The sequence below is a fragment of the Hypanus sabinus genome, chromosome 8 (genome assembly GCF_030144855.1).
Source record: "Hypanus sabinus isolate sHypSab1 chromosome 8, sHypSab1.hap1, whole genome shotgun sequence".
NCBI classification, from domain to species: Eukaryota; Metazoa; Chordata; class Chondrichthyes; order Myliobatiformes; family Dasyatidae; genus Hypanus; species Hypanus sabinus.
Genome location: NC_082713.1, coordinates 52,298,796 through 52,316,791, shown reverse-complemented (window position 1 = coordinate 52,316,791; position 17,996 = coordinate 52,298,796). Strand labels below are relative to the sequence as shown.

At 36.9% G+C, this 17,996-nt stretch overlaps 1 protein-coding gene across 1 annotated transcript in view; it reads left to right on the top strand.

Annotated features, from left to right (window-relative positions):
• The window catches only part of LOC132397740 (exocyst complex component 1-like), a 75,355-nt gene that overhangs the window by 20,193 nt on the left and 37,166 nt on the right, over nt 1-17,996 (top strand). Inside the window, exons 4-7 of the mRNA XM_059976502.1 lie at nt 7,389-7,588; nt 11,301-11,528; nt 13,122-13,254; nt 15,545-15,654. Of these exons, the coding sequence (XP_059832485.1) occupies nt 7,389-7,588; nt 11,301-11,528; nt 13,122-13,254; nt 15,545-15,654 (671 nt within the window). The remainder of the gene's footprint in view (nt 1-7,388; nt 7,589-11,300; nt 11,529-13,121; nt 13,255-15,544; nt 15,655-17,996) is intronic.

Genomic DNA, 17,996 nt, shown 5'->3' with positions numbered 1-17,996 from the left:
GATGGTTTTCTGGTTAAAATGATACATGGAAAGTGAGAGGTCTTCAATAATGAAATATTGAGAGTACACACTTTTGTACATTAGAATCATCAATTTGTTAGAATAAAAAGCAAGGCTAAAAGGTTTAGGTAAACTTGGTTTTTGAGGGAGAGTGAGACCCTGTGTAAGAAGAAGGCAACAATCGGGTCTCTGCAGTTAGGATCAAATGAGGTGCTTGATGAGTATAAAAAGAGCAAGAGAGCATTTAAGAGAGAAATCAGGAAGACGAAATGAGGAAATGGGGTTGCTCTAGAAGACAAGATGGAAGAGAATTCCAAGGGCTCCAATAAATATATTAAAGGCAAAAGGATAACAAGGGTCAGAATCGGTTCGTTTGAAGATCAATGTGGTCATCTAAGCATGGAGGTGAAAGAGATGGGGGCGATCTTAAGCAAATTTTTTGCATCTGTATTTACTCAGTAGATGGGCACATGATCTATAGAATCTATAGATAAATGAGTAGTGAGGTCATGGACCACATCTGGATTGCGGAAGAGGAGTTGCTTACTGTCTTGAGTCAAATTAGAGAGGATAAATCCTCAGGGCTTGACAAGGTGTCCCTTCCAATTGTGTGGGAGAATGGTGCAGAAATTGCAGGGGCCTTAGCAGAGAATTTAAAACATCCTTAACCACAGGTGAGGTGTCAGTGGACTGGAGGCTAGCAAATGTTGTTCTGCTATTCAAGAAAGGTGCTAAGAATAAGCAGGAAAATTACAGGTAAATTATTGTAAGATTTTCTAAGGGACAGGATATATAAGTTTTTGGGTAGATGGGGCCCGATAGAGACTAGTGAACATGGCTTTGTGTGTGGTAAATCACGTCTAACCAATCATGGAAATTTTTGGAGAGGTTCCAAGGAAGGTTAGTGAAAGAAAGGCAGCGGACTTTGTCTGCATGGACTTTTGGTAAGCCTTTTGACAAAGACTGCATGAGAGGCTGGTCCAGAAGGTTAAGTTGTTTGGCATTCAAGATGAGATTGTCAGTTGGATTCAGCATTGGCAGAAAACAGAGTGGTACTAGATTGTTGTCTTTGACTGGAGGCCTGTGACTAATGGTGTGCTACAAGGATTGATGCTGGGTTCTTTTGCTGTTTATCAAGTATATTAATGATCTAGATGTGATAAACTGGATCAGAGAATTTGCAGTTGACACCAAGATTGAGGACATAGTGTACTTAAGGAAGGCTATCAAAGCTTATTGTAGGATCTGGACCCAGTTAGAAAACTGGGCTGAAAAATGGCAGATGGAATTTAATGCAGATAAACGTGAGATGTTTCACTTTGGTAGGCAAAACCAGGGTAGAATTTACAGAGTGAATGGTAGGGCACTGATATGTGTGGTAGACCCCCAAAGGGATCTGGAAATACTGATCCCTAATTTCCTGAAAGTGGTATCACAGGCAGTTAGGGTTATAAAGAGAGCATTTGGCACATTAGCCTTAAGTATTGGAATTGGAATATTATACTCATGATCCTGAAGACCAAAGCCCAAGGATTGATTGATGGTCCAGAAGCCGAAGCCCTAGGACTATGAGTCTGAGAGTCTACTAGGGAAGTTGAAAGTCTGATATCTGCAAGTCCATCAGAATACTGAAGACAACTTGTCCTGAGGTTGGAGGACTGTCTGATTGTGGGAGTATGGGTGGGTGAGAGGGAGGAAGGGGGATTGTCTTGCTGCTGTGATATTCTGTGTAATACTGCCAGGCATTTTGGACTTACTTTGTTGGTGCTGGAATGTGTGAGGACACTTGCCAGCTGACCTCTGCATATACTTAGGTTGTGTTGGTTGTTAACACAAATTGTTTATATCACCGTCTGGTTCAATATACTTGTGATAAATAAATGAATCTGAATCTTTTGTACACAAAATTGATGAGGCCAAATCTGGCTTAGTGTCTACAATTCTGGTCACCTGTCTGCAGGAAATTTATCAGTCAACTTAAAAGATTACAGAGAAATTTACAAGGATGATTGCTGGGAATTGAGGACCTGAGTTATAGGAAAAGGTTGAATAGGTTAAAACTTTATTCCCTGGAGCAGAGAAAAGTGAGGAGAGATCATAGAGGTAACAAAATAATAAAGGCTATAGATAGGGTAAATACATGCAGGTTTTTTTCCTTGAGGTTGGATGAGACTAGAACTAGAAGTCATAGTTTTAGGTTGAAAGGTGAATTATTTAATGGAACCCAAGTGCAAACTTCGTTTCTAGAGGATGATGCAAGTGTGGAATGAGCTGCTGATAGAAGTGGTGGATGTGGGTTCAATTGCAACATCTAAGAGAAATTTGGATAAAGTACATACATGGATGAGACAGAGATGGAGGGATGTGGTTCAGGTGATGGTAAATGGGATGAGGCAGAAAAATGGGTTGGCACAGTGTAGATGAACTGAATGGCCTGTGTTTGTGCTGTAGAGCTGTATAACTGATAATCTTTATATAATTAGTTTTAATACTGAAAATAATGCTTAATTTCAGCAAAAGATGGCAATAAACAGTAAAATGGTTTTCTGTCTAATTAATTCTGTTTTGTAATCTTTAAACTTGAGGACAAAGGTAGAGAGTATTCAATGGGCTGGAAATTATGGAAATTCCCTTGAAGTGTGCACCTCTTTAGTATTTCCATAATTAGGAAAGAGCTGAACTTGTTGGTATTTGACATTTTTGTGACTGTGCCTCACCATGGTACCCTGGTGAATTCCAGCAGAGGAATAAACATTGTGTCAGTTACCCAGCATGTACACTGTATAATCCACCCAATTAATGGTGTCTGGTTGGAATTGATGTGGTAGTGTGCCTCCATTGATTTCAACTGAGATTCAAATTTATTTACAGTATTTAACACATACATTGAAACATACAGTAAAATGCATTATTTACACTAACAACCAACACAATCTAAGGATATGTTGGGGGCAGCCTGCAAATGTCACCATGCATTCCAGTGATAACATAGCATACCCATAACGTTCAGCACAACAGCACAGAACACAACAAACAACAACCACAACAAAACAATACCCATTCTTCCCTCCCTCCCATCCACACATGCACATACACAGTTCTCCAGCCCCGGGACAGGACGACTCCAGTCTACAGCCTCCTGTGGACTTGTGAATTCACAGACATTGGGCTTTGACATCAGTGGACTTACAGACATAGGGTTCTGGCCATCAGGCTACTACTTCCAGATTTCTGATCAACTATCAGGCTTTAATCTTTGGTCTCAACCCCAGAGCTTGCCAATAGCAGTGAATGAGGACCCTGTACACAAGACCTAACTCTGGTCTTGCTGATTTGCTTAACTAGTGGATCACCAGCCATCATGACCAATCAGGAAACTGTCAACTTTTGCTTTAAATACAGTATACTAACAGACTTGGCCTCCACCACAGTCTGTGGCAGAGCATTCCACAGATTCACCACTCTCTGGCTAAAAAAAAATCCTCCTTATTTTTTTCTAAAAGGTCACCCCTCAAGTTTGAGACTGTGCGTTATAATTCTGGATGCCCCCACTATAGGAAACATCCTCTACACATCGACCTTTCTATTCCTTTCAACATTTGGTAGGTTTCAGTGAAATCCCTCCACACTCTTCTGAATGCAGGGAGTACAGGCCCAAAGCTGCCAAACACTCCTCATATTTTAACTCCTTCATTCCCAGAATCATCCCCATGAACCTCCTCTGGAGTCTCTCCAATGACAACACATCCTTTCTGAGATATGGGTCCCAGAACTGTTGACGATATTCCAAGTGCAGTCTGACTAGTGTCTTATAAAACCTCAGCATTATCTCCTTATTTTTAATATTCTATTCACCTTGAAATAAATACGAACATCGCATCTGCCACGTTTACCACAGACTCAACCTGTAAATTAACCTTCTGGGAGTCTTGCATTCCCAAGGCCCTTTGAACCTCTGATGTTTGAATTTTCCCCCCAGTTAGATAAGTCTGCATTATTGTTCCTTTTACCAAAATGCATTACCATAAATTTCTCAACAATGTATTTCATCTGCCACCTTTTTTGCTCATTCTTCCACTTTATCTAAGTCCTGCTGCAATCACATTGCTTCTTCAGCACTACCTACCCTTCCACCTATCTTTGTATCATCTGCAAACTTTGCCACAAAGCCATCAATTGCATTTCCAAATCATTGACAAACAATGTGAAAAGTAGCAGTCCAATACTGACTCCTGAAGAACCAACCAACCAGAAAAGGCTCCTTTTATTCCCACCCTTCCCCTATCATTGCCATTGTGATGCCATGGGATTTTTTCTTGTTAAGCAGCCTCATGTGTGGCACCTTATCAAACACCTTCTGAAAATCTAAGTAAATGACATCCACTACCTCTCCTTTGTCCATCCTGCTTGTAAGTTCCTCAAAGAAATCTAACAGATTTGTCAGGCAAGATTTCCCTTTACAGAAACCATGCTGACTTTGACTTATTTTATCATTAGTCTCTGAGTACTCTGAAACTCTTAGTAATGGACTCCAACATTTTCCCAACCACAATGTTTAAGCTAACTGGCCTATAATTTCCTTTTTTTTTTTGCTTCCTCTCTTCTTAAAGAGTGGTGTGCAGTTTTCCAGTCCTCTAGAACCATGCTAGTATCAGTGATTCTTGAAAGATTATAACCAATGCATCTTCTATCTCTTCAGCAACCTCTTTCACAACTCTGGGATGTAGTCCACCTGGTCCTCGTGACTTATGCACCTTAAGAGCTTTCAGTTTGCTTAAAGACCTGTTGGTTATTCACAAGCAATGCTGATTAGAACATACAGAGAACATAATTTAAGATCTGCTAATGGTGGTGATCTGTAACTAGTTCATGAACTATCCATGATTCAGAAATAGATCAAAGTTTTTATACGGTGCCAAGAACACATAAAATCCATTATGCCCATGGACAAATCCCAGCCACCAAACCAAGAGAGGTTAGGTCAAGGTTGATGCATTCCAAATGCTTGGAACACTCTCAGCATCCTGGATGCAGGAGAACCTGGATACTGGGTGTGTCCAAGCATTTGCAAATGAACCTGAAGCTTCAAAAAGGAAGTATGTAAAGCCCACTTCAGGCTTTTCTCCCACGTCACTGTGAAGATCACTGATTGACCGTTTATATCTCCTTTCACCTGTGAATTTTTTCATAAAAAGCTGAAGATGCTGGAAATCTGAAATAAAAAACAAAAAAATGTTAGAAACAGTTACCAGGTCAGGCTACATGAAAAAATAATTATTCAGACAGAAGATCTTTGATCAAAGCTGAAGGATGTTTTGGAAAGTTATTGGAATGTTTCCAACATTTTGTATTTTATTATTGATTGCATGTGTCACTTGATTGCACCTTTGAGAAACTTTCCATCAATTACTGATGAATAAACATAAACTGAATGGATGGTAAATGTCCAAATTGAATTTGTCTTGCTTTTTTGTGCAATTTTCCAAGTAGCTGGGTAAATAACAGTATGAAAATTGCATTGGAATATCTTGTTTCACTAGAAGCACTACTCATTCTGGAGTGCACATCTTAACTACTTCAACAACCAAGTTGAAGCTATTGTGAAGCTATTGTTGATTGTGAAGCTATTACTGTATCCAGTACTTCCACCTGTTTCTTGATACCAGGTCAAATGAATTGTGTAAGGAAAAAACTTTCCTCTGAGGGCCTCTTTAAGTATTACCATGCCCAAGTTTCAGCCATCTTATTTTATACTGTATTTTCCTGCCTTGGGTAAAAGACATCCACCTTTTCTATGCCCCACTTGATTTGATAAATATGTATAAGGTCAGCCTACAGGCTCCTTTTCTCCGAAGAAAAACAATTACAGACTTGCCTGTCTCTCCTTAAAAGTCAAGTCCCCCAATCCAGGTAACAACCTTATGAAACTTTTCTCAGGAGGAGAAATATTCTTTGAAGAATCTGCCTATCTCCTGCAGCTCCATGCAGAGAAGCCTCTTGGTCTTTGAAGGGACCAATCTCTCCATAGCTACTCTTTTCCCTTAATTAAGGTACTTAAATCTTTTAGGATTTTCCTTAATCCTTAATCTTCTCTTGCCAAAGCCATCTTTGGTCTTATGTTTGCCCTCCAAAATTCCATGTGTATACTCCTGCATAGCCTGTATTTCTCCATAGATTCACATGGCCTGTACCTAACCTGAGTCTTAATAGACCTCGTCATCCAGGGTCCACTTCTGCCAGCGTTGCCCTTCACCCCAGCAGGAACTTGGAACCTGGAACTGTCATTATCTCACTATTACAAGCCAGCCACTTTTTGGAAGTCCAATTGGTCACAAATATCTTAGTTCAATGGTACAATAGATGGAAACTCATTCAAATCTCTTAACTATCTTTTCTTTCAGTTAATCCTCACAAAGGGTCTTGGCCCGAAATGTCAACTGTGCTTCTTCCTATAGATGCTACCTGGCCTGCTGTGTTCCACCAGCATTTTGCGTGTGTTGCTGGAAACTCGTTTAATGGCTTTCTCATTATCAGCGTCTTTAAAGTGCTGATGGAGTACATTGAATGTTATTGTCATTGCTTTTTTGATGATCTGGTGTATTGTCCTGCAGAATTACAGTTTAATGCAAGCTCTCCTTTTCTTGTGGCAGAGGTAAGCCACAGTAGATTTTTAAAAAATATGATTGAGTAACACTGGGTTAACTTGCAATATAATACAAACCTGAATATATTTAAACAATTTTGTGATACATCTGACCCTAATGGAACCATTATGATGAACTTGCCCTTAGTGGTAAGACCTTGAGTGCAAATAATAGTCAGAGTCTGAGGCCTTAACTAGTTTGCAAGAGGGGCTTTTGAAACTTGCATTGCATTTTGTAAATTTGTACTTCTTGCGTGATTTGTTTAAAAAGACGTTGAGTATTCCATTCATGATTTAATATAGTTAATGAATAATGAAATATACAAAATTTGCTGATAAAGCTGTCTACTGAAATTATAATAGTGATAATGCTATAGATGTATGCATTGCCTGTAAAGCACTTTGTGATATCCTGAGGACATGATGTAAATATGCATTAGTTCCTTTGCTGTAAGTAGTAGATGTGAAATCTTGAACAATGAATATTAAGCTTGGTGGGAAATTGTAATCATGAATTATTAACCTATAAGCAACTTGCTGTTTGCTCTTATAATGTAGTGTATCAGTCCCAATTTTTCTAATGTCATGTTTTTCCCTTTATGGTTTTGCTGATATACACCATCTGCAGCATATTTAAAGATTTACCATGCGAAAAGTGCAATCTTAAGATTTACTTTGAATGAGAAGTGCTTTGAGTGTTTTTAATTTAATGTAAAGGAAGTATAATCAAATCATTGGATTTCAGAGGGTGTGCGACCTCCAGTTGAAGAGCGAACAAGTGAAGCTGTTGAAGTTGATCATGAAGAAGAAACTGGTGTTTATCAAGAACTCACATCAAAAGAGGCACTTGATGTAGAAAAAATAATGGAACAGTTTGATCAATCTATATCTAATTCTGAAGCTTTTGCAGAGAAGATGAGTAGAGATCTCCATGTATTAGATGAGGTATTCATGTAAAGTAAATGTTCTTGAAAGTCTTGATGTATTTGCTAAATGTTCCGCATGGATTTGATGTTTATTTAGCTTTCTGAAACTTGGATCTTCTTAGAAAGAGGCACACTATTTCTTTTGTTAGTTAATACAATGTGCTCTTTATGGTGCTACTAGTTTAATTACTAGTTGATAGTTTGAGTTACTTTTACTTGCTGAATTACTGGAAGTTGGTATATTATTGTATTCTGTAAAAATCATAAATTGATAGATGCCTTAAGTATTTACTGATGAGTACAATATGTACAATCATTTCCTTGATAAAGGAAACCTACTTTCTATAATTCTATTATAATGGTGGAATGGAAAATAGGTTACTGATATTACTGAGAAAACATTTAATTGTTTTGAAAAGCAACATAGATTAAAGTATTGGTTATAAATTGCCAAGCTAGAGTAGCATTTAATACCTTAAAGAAAATGGTTTACATAATACAGTCCTAGCATTTGAATTACTACTTTTCAGTGAAAGGTTCTTTGACTCATAATTACCTGGAATAGGTGTTTTCTTTAATTTTAATGTAGTTGTTGTTCATGATACACCATCCTTTACATTCACGAAGAAGTCTGCAGATGCTGGTAATCTAAAGCAACACACAACAAAATGCTGGAGGAACTGGGCAGGTCAGGCACCATATATAGGAAATAATTAACAGTCGATGTTTCAAGCCGACACCCTTCTTTGGGACTGAGAAGGAAGATGCCAAAATAAAAAGGTGGAGGGGAGAGGAAGAAGGCTTGCAGGAAGGTGATAGGTGAATCTAGATGGGTGAAAAGGTCAAGGGCTATAGAAGTAAGAATCTGATAGAAGAGGAGAGTGGACTGTAGGAGGATGGGAAGGAGGAGAGGGCCCAAGGGAAAATAATAGGCAAGTGAGGAGGAGTAAAAAGTCAGTGGGGAACAGAGTGGAGTGGGGTTGATTACCAAAGGAGAAATCAATATTCACGTCATCAGGTTGGAGGATACATTGCTTCATTGCTTTCCAGAAAACCTTTTTCAGTCTGCAAGGGTTTTGTTCAGCTTCTAAACTAAAAACAGATGCTGGAGATACTCCATCAAGAGCAAAAAAAGAGTTAACATTTTAGTCAACTGCCTTTTAAAAGAATTGGAGAAGTTCCCTATCTTTTCAGTATTTTCTGTTTTTTTAACTTTCTGTACCTGAGCTTCTGGCTGTTTGACTCTTTACTCTTGGATGCATTTCTTCTCTGACTGTACACTAATGAACCCATTTACCTGTGATGCTTTTGCACTCCTAAGCCTCTGTGTTGGTTTAACTTCCCAGATTGCATCACCTCACACTTAATCTGTATTGACACCCCTAACTCAACAAAATTCCCCTTTAATCTACAATAATCTTCTTCACTACCAACAACTCGTCCTAATTTCATGTCATTGGTACACTTACTGATCAAGCCTTGTGCATTCACATCCAAAACATTTATATAAATAACAAGCATCCCAATACAGCCTCCATTCTGAGAAAAAGCCAACTACCACCCTCTGTTTCCTACCTAGAAGCCAATTCTGAGTCAAAGTGATATTATCAAAATATGAATATGTCGCCAAATGATACCCTGAGATTCATTTTCTTGCAGGCATTTACAGGAAAATAAATAAATACAATAGAATTTACAAAAAAAAACCTGCAAAATAGTAGAAAAACAACCAATGTGCAAAAAAAAGTAACATTCAGTGGCCACTTTATTAGGTATACCTGTACACCTGCTCATGAATCAGAATCATGTTTATTATCACCGGCATGTGACGTGAAATTTGCTAACTTAGCAGCCACAGTTCAATGCGATACATAATCTAGCAGAGAGAGAGAAAAAATAATAATAAATAAAATAAAACATAATAAATAAGCAAGTAAATCAATTTCATATTTTGAATAGATTATTAAAAATGTGCAAAAACAGAAATACTGTATATTAAAAAAATGAGGTGGTGTCCAAAGCTTCAATGTCCATTTAGAAATCTGATGGCAGAGGGCAAGAAGCTGTTCCTGAATTGCTGAGTGTGTACCTTCAGGCTTCTGTATCTCCTACCTGATTGGAACAGTGAGAAAAGCCCTGGGTGCTTGAGGCTTTTAATAATGGACACTGCTTTTCTGAGACACCACTCCCTAAAAATGTCCTGGGTATTTTGTAGGCTAGTGCCCAAGATGAAGCTGACTAGATTTATAACCTTCTGCAGCTTCTTTCGGTCCTGTGTAGTAGTCCCTCTATACCAGCCTGTTAGAATGCTCTCCACAGTACAACTGTAGAAGTTTTTGAGTGTATTTGTTGACATGCCAAACCTCTTCAAACTCCTCATAAAGTAAACCGCTGTCTTGCATTCATATAATCAGTCAATATCGACATGGTATGGGGAAGAAATGTGATCTAAGTAACTTTGTGAAATGATTATTGGTGCCAGGCAGGATGGTTTGAGTTTCTTAAAATTGCTAATCTCTTGAGATTTTCATGAACAACAGTCTCTCAAGTTTACAGCGAATGGTGTGAAAAACACCATAACACCATCCAGTGAGTAGCAGTTCTTTGGGGGGAAAACACCTTGTTAATGAAAGAGGTCAGAGGAGAATGGCCAAACTGGTTCAAGCTGACATGAAGGTGACAGTAACTCAAATAATGACGTAACTCAAATAGCCACGTGTTACAACAGTGGTGTGTAGAAGAGCATCTCTGAATGCACAACATGTCAAACCTTGAACTGGATGGCCTACAGCAGCAGAAAAACACAAAGCTAAATTCTTAGACTCAGTGGCCAGTTTATTATAGTCAGGAGATACACACTGTATATATAATACTGAAAATATAAGTTATAGAGTCTGTAGGTTGTGATCTCATTTCAGATTTGAGGTGAGTGATGTTATCCACATTAGTTCAGAAGACTGATGGTTGTAAGTTAATAACTTTCTGAACCTGGTGACTCCTGTACCACTTACTAGCTCTCCCTAGATTCCATGGGACCAGCCTACTGTGTGGGACATTGTTGAAGGCCTTGCTGAAGTCCAAATAGACAATATCTACTACCCTATCCTCATCTACCTTTGTGGTAATTTATTCAAAATAATTTAGAAGTTCATTACCACAGCTTTCCATTCACCAAGACCTATTGACTTATAATCAAACTCTGTCCAAATGCTGGTATTTGCCATCCCTCAGAATTCCCTCCAGTAACTTCCTGACTTGTCAGTTTGACTGGCTTGCAGTCCATTGACTTGTCCGTACTACCTTTCTTAAAATAATGGAAGAATATTGGTCACCTTCCAGTCTTCAGGAATTTTACCATTGTCTAAAGATGCAACAAATATCTCCTCAAGAGCCTCCATAATTTCTCCTCTAGCCTCCCATAATGTCTGAGGATACACTTCGTCAAGGCTCCTCTTTTTCCCTAGGTCATAAAAACTGTTACTTTCCTCACATTTCCATTTCCAATGAAAATTGTTGCCTTATTTACTTGCTGATTATTTCCACTCTTTAAGTTTTAATTACATACTTTTAACCTTTCCACTATATTGTCCATGTACATGAAGCATTTTCTTTATTATTAGACACATAAAGTTGATAACTTATGTATGGATAACTGCACATTTTAATATGCACAGACATGTAAGTGACATTGATGGTGATAGTTTACATTAAGGTTCTTGTATATCTTTCAGGAAAACATACAATCGATTATTGTGTCAGAGAAGCAAGTAACTGAACTAATGGAGTTGATCGATGTGAGTCTTGTTGAAGTGAGAAACATTGAACAAACTCTTCAGACCTATGAAGAACTGTTGCAGAGTGTTAAAGAACAGATGGACCATATTCACCAGAGTAATAATCAGTTACAAGTCATTGATTCTAACCAACAAAAACTTTTAGAAGAAGTACTTTTTCTTGTGGTAAGCAAGCAATGACCAAGCTACAGGTGGGGCAATAAGAGCTATGTGATTTTTGCCATTTACAGATTTACAGACCCCTCAGTTAATTGTAAGGGTCCATAGCATAAAAAAGGTTGGGAATCCCTGTTTTAATGGAACAATCTTTAGGAAGCATGGCCAAAACTAAAGAGTTTAATATGACAAAGACACTGCTTCAATCTGCACGAATGAAGCCTCAAATGCTTTCACAAGAAGATTTAAAAGCAGGCCTGTTTTGCACAATTTCAATTGGGCTTTTATTGCTAAAAGGCTGGATGTACATGGAGAAAATTTCATGTATATTTCATCCATGTTTGATTCTTTCATCATTTTCCTTCCTGTGTATGGAAATGAATTGCCAAACTGTGTGTGTAGTGAAGCATACAGTGGCACAACTCAGTGGTGTACCAGCACATGCAATTCTTGTGCTTTATGTAACTATGTTTTATGTAATGTTGTCACTTCCTTATAACTTGGTCTAGTTTCTGCAAATCATGTTTTACAAATTTACTTTGAAGCTTCATTTAATGAAGAATTTAAATCAAAGTTAGGGGTCTAATTTACTGGTTAATAATGTTCGTATTTTGTATCCTGCAAGCAGTTTGAGAAATATCCTTTGTGTACTCATTACTATAAGAGTGAAAGTAAAAAATCAAGAATAGTTTTCCAGCACTGAAATTGTCCTTGAGATATTACAATGGGGTAAAATATAGCATTGGTTTGTTACTATCTATAGTATATTTTCCCCAACAAAGTGACTGACCACTACTTCAGAACAGAAATGATTGTGCTATTAATTTATATATTGAAGCAATGCTTTCCTTTTTTCTGATTGAGATTTCAGGCCCATGTCAGACTGTGAATAGTTTCATTCATAGTCTTGTGTACTGAAAACCATTTGAAACTAATTAGTCTCTATTTGCATAACATGAATTTAGCCTGAGGAAAGAGAAATTATTTCTCCATTGTAAGTATAATTATAGAATTTCAAATTACTGAGTCACCTGGTATCTCAATTTAAGATTTGTCTTTGTTTCTATTTTCCGTATTTTTTATTTGTTCCTGGCCAGCAAATGTTTGCATTTGAGACATACTTGATTTCAGTTTTCCATTTTTTCCATTTTTTATAAAGTAAACCCATTATGATAACAACTGAAGCAATTAGTTGGCCTCTTTGCAAAAACATTAAGCACTTAACAACATCATGAGATAAACAGTGAAACTATATACAGAAAATCATATTAGGAATGAAAAAGAAACTTTTTTCATTTACATTCTCCACACACAATGAGGATATTTTAAATTAATTTAAGAAGAGGGACAAGAGTGTGATATGGCTTTCTGTCCACAAGATTGTTAGCATGGATTTTTTTTCTCTTTGCTGCATCTTGAGAAACCACAATTCCTTCTCATCACTCTTGTTGTAATGCAGTGAATATTTAGCTTAGAGTTAAGGATATTTTGTTCCATTGTGTGTGCTGAAAATATTTTTTCTTGTATGATTTAAATGATTTTACATATCCAATACATCGTGATGTTCTTTGTGTCTTTTTGTAATAATTATTGTTTTAATAGGACAAGTTTGACCTTGCTGAAGAACATCAAGAGGCTTTAAGGACTGGTGATCTGTCCATACCTGACAATTTAAAGGCTTGCATTGCTGCCGTTGAAGCTTTGAATAATTGCATGAATGTTAGGTTATTACCAGGTATGTACCACTTTAATTCTTCTTCTTTACTTTATGTAGTTTGTACCGCTTGGAATTAATGAATGTATAAATCCCATAAGTGCAGATTACACATGTGTGTGTGTGTGTGTGTGTGTATGTATACACACTCAGTGGCCACTTTATTAGGTACACCAGTTTGTTAATGCAAATATGTAATCAGCCAATCATGTGGCTACAATTCAATGCACAAAGGCATGCAGATATAGTCAAGAGGTTCATTTGTTGTTCAGAGCAAATATCAGAATAGGGAAGATAAGTGATCTAAGTGGCTTAGTGGCTTTGACTGTGGAATGATTATTGGTGCCGCAGTGTGGTTTGAGTATCTCGGAAACTCTTGATCTCCTGGGATTTTCACACACAACAATCTAGAGTTTGCAGAGAATGATGCAAAAAATGAGAAAGAAATCCGCTGAGCGGCCATTCTGTGTGCAGTAAGGCCTTGTTAATGAGAGAGGTCAGAAGACAATGCCTAGACTGATTCAAGCTGACAGGAAAACGATAGTAACTTAAATAACCACGTGTTACAACAGTGGTGTGCAGTATAATATCTCTGAACGCACAACATGTTGAACCTTAAAATAGATGGACTTCGTAGCGAGAAACCACAAGCAAATACTCAGTGGCCTCTTTATTAGGTTCAGGAGGTATTTAATGAAGTGGCCACTGAATATATGTGAGTCCACCAATTAACTTTAAAATTTTAGACCTTGATTAATAATAAATGCATTAGAACGTTAAGTCGTTGTTCAGTATCTTTCTGAAGGGAACATAACCCTATCTAAGCACCCAATTTGAAGATACTGTTTTTCTCTTGAGTATATTTTTTTTATAAAGAACCAAAAGTACAAGAAGGATGCCTTTACTCAACACAAATTGAATAAAGCACTCTACTCACCTCCAGATTGACAAACCAACTTATCAGCAAATAAAGGCTACAGGTTGATATACCATCAATTGTCACTTTTTAAGTTACTCTCACCTTCCTGTCAACTTGAGCTAATCTGGCCAGTTTCTGAGATATTCAAAACACTCCGTCTGCACCAACAATTATTCCATGGTTAAAGCCACTTAGATTACATTTCTTCCCCATTCTTATGTTTGATCTGAACAACAACTGAACCTCTAGATAATGTCTGCATGCTTTTATGCTTTGAGTTGTTGCCACATGATCGACTGAATAGCTATATGCATCAATGAGCAAGTGTACAGATGTACCTAATAAAGTGGCCACTGAGTATCTTTGCTGAGTCACTAATAATTGGATGTATCAGAAGGGTGTAGTCTTGTGTCATAAGATAAACATCAAAAATGGGGGAAAACTAGCAGAAAATTATTTCTTACAATGCTACATCAGATATTTTTATCATTTTTTTCATTTAACACTTGCAACAACTAATTCAACTGTGAGGCAACTATGAAATTCAGATTAAACCTATTAAGCAATTGGCTGTGTGCTATAGGTATTTTATGCATTCAGTGTTAAAACCCTAAGAGGTATTAATCACTGCTATTGCTTCATTGGAAACAGATGATATACCAAAAGATTTTTGAAGTAATTGTTAAAATATTTTAGAAATATATGGTGGAGTTGTCAAATAGTGATGTGTAAGGGATTGAAATGGCTTTTCACCCACTGAGCTAAACCTTGCTGCCTAAAATACAGTTACATGTATAATTTAAAGGAATTATCTAGCAGCTAATAGTCAAGAGCAAAGTAAATGATAGCAATATTCACCAGTTCATGCAGCATCTGTGGTAGGAAAAATGAGAATTTGTTTCAATTGAAGGCTGATATTATCAGCAATGTTGTCAACAGAACTGATTTTACAGTAAGCCCATACACGTTTTCACTGACTTTTGAAGCTCTAAGTTGGGAAAATCATATCTACCTCTTGTAACAATTGCTGGCTGATGTCAACAGAAACATAGCATAGGTAAATTCACTACATCTACACAGATATGAAATGAGAAATGGTACTCATGGGTTAACTCATTCCTTTCACACACTGAGTATTGAGGTAATGAAGATATATACTGTATGTCCTGAGCTAAGGAATTTCCCAATGCTTATAAACTGCTGCAATTTGCAAGATAGTCATTGCAATGAGGCTACAAGCTTCATTAGATCTTATAGCCGCAAAAGCATATTGTTGATTCATCATTTCATTTTGGAATGTAGTTTGTGAGGAATATGAGTTGTGGACCATTATCTGTAAATTTAATTGGTTACTTTAACATGAAATGTTCCTTAATACTCTGGTTTTTTTAGGCCATCGGAAAATGCAAAGCGTTGTCGAGCAATTAATAACATTTGAAAATTTGAGACAGCTATTTGAAAGAAGATTCATACTGCATATTAACAATATATTTGTGCAACAGGTAAGACTAACAATTATTGAAGTTAGAAGTTTTTGGAATAGACCTGGTTAGGAAAGTTTTTGCAAAGCTTTCTGGTATATGAACAAAGTTTCAAGTATGTGATATTATGCTGTTCTGGTTTATAATTTTCTTAATATTTTGATAAACTGTAGTTAAATGCATTGAAGGTTATGCCTCATTCATTGACCATATCATTTTTGAATATGACATGATCTAATATTTCTTGAATTGAATAGAAAAAGTTGTGTGAATAAGCTAATTCTAATTTGATATTGCTTACGATTCTTTTGATACTTGTTTTCTTGATGAATGGATATTAACTGACTGGGCAATACTCAGTAAACTAACTTTTGCCAGTTGAATTAAATATTTTACATCAAGCTTTTAGCAGACCTTACAGAAAGTTTGTTATCCATGTCATTGTTAACTTTTTGAAATGTTTGAAATACGGTGGTCATTATCAGTTTGTTCCTTGTTATAACGCCGGCTCAGAATTTCTGCTGAGGTGCTCACTGCTTACTTTTACATTAAACCCGCCATTATCTAAAGCAAAATCATTGGCACAAGCCCCTTAAAACAGACCAATGTTTCCAGAGATAGCTTTTTCAATAGTTAACATAAAACATGTATCCAGAATGTTGGCAACAGAAAACATTCAAACCCCATTGACTATTAGACATACAAGTTTCAAAATTCCAAGAACTATTTAAAATACATAAGATACAGAACACTAGTAGATGTATTTCCTCACAACTGTTCTTTATTTTAATGAAGGCTGCAAATTCTGCTTAGAAATTACGATTTTTTTACATAAATGTGAGGTCATTACTTCCAACAGATAAACCAGCTCAAAGCAGTTTCCTTTTTTTATTTTTCAATAATTAAACAATGCTGGCATAAAAGGCCAGCATTTGTTGGTTACCCTTAATTGCTCTTGACAAGTTGCTAAAGTAGCTTATTGGTTAGTATAACGCTATTACAGCTCGGGACATTCCAGAGTTTGGAGTTCAATTCCGGCATCGTCTGTAAGGAGTTTGTATGCCCTCTCTGTGAACCACATGGATTTCCTCTGAGTGCTTCTCAGGTTTCCTCCCACAAACTGGCTAGTAGGTTAATTGGTCATTGTAAATTTCCCTGTGATTATACTAGTGTTCAATAGGTGGGTTGCTTGGTGGTATGACTCATTGGGTCGGGAGGGCCTGTTCCATGCTGGATCTCTAAATAAATAAATAAATGTTAGTATTATACAACCTTGAATTTTATGCAGTGGTAAAAATGGTCCTAATATTATGTTACAAGTGAGTTCCAATATTTGGATCTTGTGGTGATAAAAGAACAATGATGTAGTTCGAAGTCAAAGTGGTTTCTGAGTTGGATTGTAGTGTACTAAAGCAGCCTTTTTCTTCTGAGGAGCTGTTGAAGTAGCCTGGATGAGTAATTGTGCTGCCTTGTTAGAAGGTCTGCACTGCAGTTATAGCCTACCACTTGTGGAATATGTGAATACTTTGTGTGGGTAATCAAGATTTATCCCACTTTTTCTTGGATAAAGTCATGTTTCAGGTGTTGTTGGAGTTGCATTAATATAGGTAAATGAAGAGTATTCTATCATATCCTTGATATAAGCCTTGCTGCTGATGAATAAACATTGGGCTATCGAATAGTGGTTCAGATGTTTCAAGATCGGTCATGGGATGCCTCAATGTTTATGGACTGGTCCTGTTGAATTTTTTTCCAGCAGTAATTGTTAGGATGTTGCTAATCAAAATCAGATTTAATATCACTGGCATATGTTGTGAAATTTTTTGTTTTGTGGCTGTGGTACATTCAATACATAATAAAAAAACTATAAATTTCAGTAAGGAATACAGTTGATTCTGGTTAACTGGGCCATCCCGCATCAGGGTAGCTGACTCTTAAGTAACCAAAATAAATAAATTAAATAGCTGGAATTCCCTTTGTTTATTTAGGACACTAGACTGCTTAATTGGGACAGACTTGCTGTCACTCACATACATGTTGTTCGGCCATTAGACACTACAATGTGCTTCGAGGAAACGGTTTTTAAATAGCGTCACTTGCAAGTGCTTGTGTTCAAAAAGCAGTGATTTTTGGTCAATTACTTTACTAATACTGAAGCATTGTTGGCTTTTAATATGCAGATTCTATTGGTTATTAATAATTATTGTAGTGTAATTGATTATGCAAAAAAGGTTATAAAACAGCCTCAATGTTAGCAATTGGTCAATATCTGTTTCAAGCTTCAAACTCTGTATATAAATGCCATTTTTTTGTTCAGACTTACAGTTTGGTTGCAGAGTTCAAGCTGTTCTCCTTATGCACAA